General features: G+C 45.8%; 1 protein-coding gene across 1 annotated transcript; it reads left to right on the top strand.

Annotated features, from left to right (window-relative positions):
- The first annotated feature begins 303 nt into the window (after window positions 1-303).
- Window positions 304-4,145, top strand: LOC148196048 (uncharacterized). The gene is made up of 5 exons (XM_088095360.1): window positions 304-1,462; window positions 1,772-2,069; window positions 2,331-3,060; window positions 3,175-3,499; window positions 4,090-4,145. Exons 1-5 carry the CDS (start codon window positions 304-306, stop codon window positions 4,143-4,145), a joined length of 2,568 nt encoding a protein of 855 aa, XP_087951486.1.
- The last annotated feature ends 343 nt before the right edge of the window (window positions 4,146-4,488 follow it).

Below are 4,488 nucleotides of genomic sequence, written 5' to 3'. Positions count from 1 at the left end.
CTACTGTAAGTTACTGTACAGTACTGTTTATTTATATAAGTGCTGTTTTCTTTTGGAGCAGCTGTTAATTACGCAAAGACTGTTTACTGTTACTGTTAATTGTGATAAATTCTGAATTATAGTGATTACTGTATTTTGGGATGTTACATTAGTGGTATCAGAGCAGTTTTGTTCTTTTAAGGACAAGTAGGGTTATGAGTGCACTATGTTTTCGTTGTGTGCTTGTTATATGTTTAATGAGTTATTGAAGTATTTAACTCTTGAACAATTCTAACGTTCGTTTTCTGATGGACCAGAGAACGAATGGCTCCTAGACTTCCTCCCCCACCTCAGCCTAACGAGCCTGACGCCCCCAACAATACTAGGATGTTGGAGGCAGTCATTGAGAGACTGCAACAGCAGAACACCACCTTAATGGAGCAGAACGCAGCTGCTTTGCAAAGCTTAGAAGCCGCACGCGTAAATTCTGAGGCCACACAACGCCAATTAATGGAGATTATTGCAGCTACAAGAGGCACACCAGGAGCCTCTTCTTCTAACGCTGCCCCGCCTACTGCAGAATGGAGCTTGGAGAGCTTTCTTCAACATCATCCCTCCAAATTTAATGGAAAATGCCTTCCTGATGAGGCAGATCATTGGCTGCGGGACATTGAGAAGATTTATAATGCAAAGAGGTGCCCTGACGACAACAGATTGGCGTTCACTGAGTACTTGTTGACTGGTGAGGCCAGCCACTGGTGGACGAGTGTGAGGGCTATCCTGGCCGACACTCATGCTCCTATCACCTGGGAGGTTTTTAGAAACAAATTTTATGAAGAGTATTTCCCAGACAGCGTCCGCTATGCTAAGGAAGTAGAGTTTCTTCAGTTGGTGCAAGGGGGAAAATCTGTATCCGAGTACACAAATTCTTTCAAACAGTTGTTGAGGTTTAATACGATGGCCACTAGTGAAGAGTGGCAGTGTAGGAAATTTGAGAATGGATTAAGAAGCGATCTGAAGGTGTTGATATCAAGTTTATGCATTCGGTCATTTCCTGCAATGGTGGAAAGAGCCAAAGTATTGGAGAAGAATATGGCAGAAGTGGAACGACAAAAGAAGCAAACACAGGTGATTAGAGGGCCGATTGTATCCAGGGGTACTGCCAACACGAGAAGTACTCCTTACGCTCGTCCAGGTCAGTCAAATGCAAGTGGATCACGAGCATTAATCACTGCCGGACAGCCAGGAAACGTCACTTGTTTCCAGTGTGGAGGGCCACACTATCGTTCATCTTGCCCCCAACTCACGGGAGGAAAATTCTGCACGAAATGTAGAAGAAGTGGGCACTTGGAGAATGAGTGCAACATGGGTGGACGAGCTGTGTTGAGGCCACCGAATGCTGGCAGAAATCAGGCTAGAGGAGGACGAGCCCAAGCAGCTGGACGCGTGTATGCGATTACTGGTGCAGAGGCAGCCAATTCAGGTACGCTCATCATCAGCACCTGCCTTGTGTTTGGTACCTCTTGTTGTGTGCTGTTTGATTCGGGGGCAACACACTCCTTCATATCGAAGGCGTGCGTTGATAAGTTGGGAATAGCTGTGAGCGAGATGAATTTTGATTTGGTGGTGTCAACACCAGCTGCGGGTGAAGTTAGGACGTCTACCATGTGTGTTAGATGCCCTATTGAGGTAGAAGGACGTAGGTACAAGGTGAATCTTATCTGTTTGCCTCTCAAAGATTTAGAAATAATTTTGGGAATGGATTGGCTCAATACCAATCGCATTCTCATAGATTGTGGCAAGAAGGAGTTAGTATTTCCTGAAGAAGATGAGGAATGCTTGGGTGTGACACTCGGTCAGTTAAAGGAAGACATTATGGAAGGCGCGGCTTGTTTTCTCATCATGACACATGAGGACCAAGAGCTGGGAAATTTGAAGCAAAAACGAACGTCTGTTGTGGAGGAGTTTCTGGACGTTTTTCCAGATGAGATACCAGGGTTGCCTCCTGTTAGAGAAGTTGAATTCACCATAGACTTGGTGACCACGGCAGCCCCTATATCAGTACAACCATACCGTATGGCACCTGCAGAGTTGGTTGAACTTAAGAAACAGATTGAAGAGCTCATGGAGAAACAATTTATCAGGCCAAGTGTGTCACCTTGGGGAGCGCCTGTACTCCTAGTAAAGAAGAAAGATGGCAGCTCTCGGTTATGTATAGACTATAGGCAATTGAACAAGCTGACCATCAAGAATAAATACCCTTTGCCAAGGATTGATGACTTGCTAGATCAACTACATGGAGCTGCAGTATTTTCTAAAATTGATTTGAGATCCGGATATCATCAAATCAGAGTTAAGGAAGATGATATTCACAAGACAGCCTTCAGGTCTCGGTATGGACACTATGAATACGTGGTGATGCCATTTGGAGTGACGAACGCTCCAGCCGTGTTTATGGAGTATATGAATCGCATTTTCAGGCCTTATTTGGATGATTTCGTAGTCGTCTTCATAGATGATATTCTCATCTATTCCAAGACTGAAGACGAACATGAGGAGCATCTTAGGATTGTACTTGGAGTGTTGCGTGAGAAGGAATTATATGCCAAGTTGTCAAAATGCGAATTCTGGACGAAGGAAATTCAGTTTTTGGGACATGTGGTGTCGGCTGGAGGCATCGCAGTGGATCCAGCAAAAGTGCGAGCAGTATTGGAATGGGAGAGTCCGCGTTCGGTCACGGAGGTGCGTAGTTTTGTTGGACTTGCGGGCTACTACAGACGCTTCATAGAGGGATTCGCTAAGATAGTAGCTCCGCTTACCAAATTGACCAGAAAAGACCAACCATTCGCTTGGACTGATCTATGTGAGGAACGTTTCCAGGAGCTGAAGGTGAAACTGACGAGCGCGCCAGTTTTGATTATTCCAGACACGTCCAAGCCATTTGAAGTGTACTGTGACGCTTCTCACCAGGGTCTGGGCTGTGTGCTCATGCAGGAGAGACGTCCAGTAGCGTACGCGTCTCGACAATTAAAGATTCATGAGCAAAATTACCCCACACACGACCTAGAGTTGGCAGCAGTCGTGTTTGCATTGAAGATTTGGAGGCACCACCTATACGGATCAACGTTTCAAGTCTTCAGTGATCACAAGAGCCTCAAATATTTATTTGATCAGAAGGAGTTGAACATGAGGCAGAGGCGTTGGCTAGAATTTCTAAAAGACTACGAGTTTGAATTGCTTTATCACCCTGGGAAGGCCAACGTAGTTGCGGATGCTTTGAGCAGGAAGGCAGTACATGTCTCGGCTATGATGGTGAAGGAGCTGGATTTGGTGGAGAGCTTCAGAGATCTAAGGTTGCAGTTCGAATTAGAACCGAACAGCATCAAGTGCTGCAACCTTAGAATATCAAGCAATGTGTTTGATCGTATATGGATGAAGCAACGTGAGGATGAGGAGCTGGCGAAGATCTTTGGTGAACTCGGTTCAGATAAAGCCAAGGGGTTTAATGCTGGAACGGATGGTATGTTACGTTACATGGGTAGAACGTGCATTCCTAATGATGGAGAGCTGAAACGGATTATATTGGAGGAAGCACACCATAGTCGTCTTAGCATACACCCCGGTATGACTAAGATGTATCAAGATCTTAGGAAATCGTTTTGGTGGCCTGGAATGAAGAGTGATATAGCACGTTTTGTAGCTTCCTGCCTGACTTGTCAACGTGCTAAGGCCGAACACCAACGACCAGGTGGTTTGCTTCAGCCACTGGAAATTCCTGAATGGAAGTGGGATAGCATTTCCATGGACTTCGTGACTCATCTACCACGAACGGTTAGGAATCATGACTCAATATGGGTGATCGTGGATAGATTGACGAAGAGCGCACACTTCTTGGCCGTGAATCTGAAGATGTCCATGACAAACTTGGCCAAGTTGTATATTAATGAGATAGTTCGTTTACATGGAGTGCCCTCAAGCATCATTTCTGACCGAGACACGAGATTCACATCTCGGTTTTGGCAATCACTGCAAGGCGAGTTGGGGAGCAGATTGCAGATGAGTTCAGCATATCATCCGCAAACGGATGGCCAATCCGAACGTACTATACAGACGCTAGAAGACCTACTGCGAACGTGCGTACTAGATCACTTAGGCGCATGGGATGAGGTATTGCCTCTTGTGGAGTTCACGTACAACAATAGTTTCCAGTCTAGCATTGGAATGGCACCGTTTGAAGCTCTCTATGGGAGGAAGTGCAGAACGCCACTTTGCTGGTTTCAAGAGGGAGAGAACGTGCTAACTGGACCTGAGCTCATCCAGCAAACAACCGAGAAAGTCAAGTTGATCCAAGACAGATTGAGGACGTCCCTGAGCAGACAGAAGTCTTATGCGGATAGAAGAAGGAGGCCATTGGAGTTTGCTGCAGGTGACCACGTATTTCTGAGACTAAATCCAATCACTGGAGTAGGAAGAGTTGTGCGTCCAAAGAAGCTGTCACCCAAGTTCATA

The sequence above is a fragment of the Vigna umbellata genome, chromosome 7, assembly GCF_029865625.1.
Source record: "Vigna umbellata cultivar VRB3 chromosome 7, Vumbellata_1.0, whole genome shotgun sequence".
Lineage (NCBI taxonomy): Eukaryota > Viridiplantae > Streptophyta > Magnoliopsida > Fabales > Fabaceae > Vigna > Vigna umbellata.
This window is presented reverse-complemented; position numbering and strand designations above follow the sequence as displayed.

What these genes read in the sequence shown, in the direction of transcription:
- LOC148196048 (XM_088095360.1), top strand. Translation starts at nt 304, where the DNA reads ATGGCTCCTAGACTTCCTCCCCCACCTCAGCCTAACGAGCCTGACGCC. An exon ending in TGCAGAGGCAGCCAATTCAG is followed by an intron (nt 1,463 to 1,771) that starts GTACGCTCATCA and finishes GCATTCTCATAG; the next exon opens with ATTGTGGCAAGAAGGAGTTA. An exon ending in ACCTAGAGTTGGCAGCAGTC is followed by an intron (nt 3,061 to 3,174) that starts GTGTTTGCATTG and finishes AACATGAGGCAG; the next exon opens with AGGCGTTGGCTAGAATTTCT.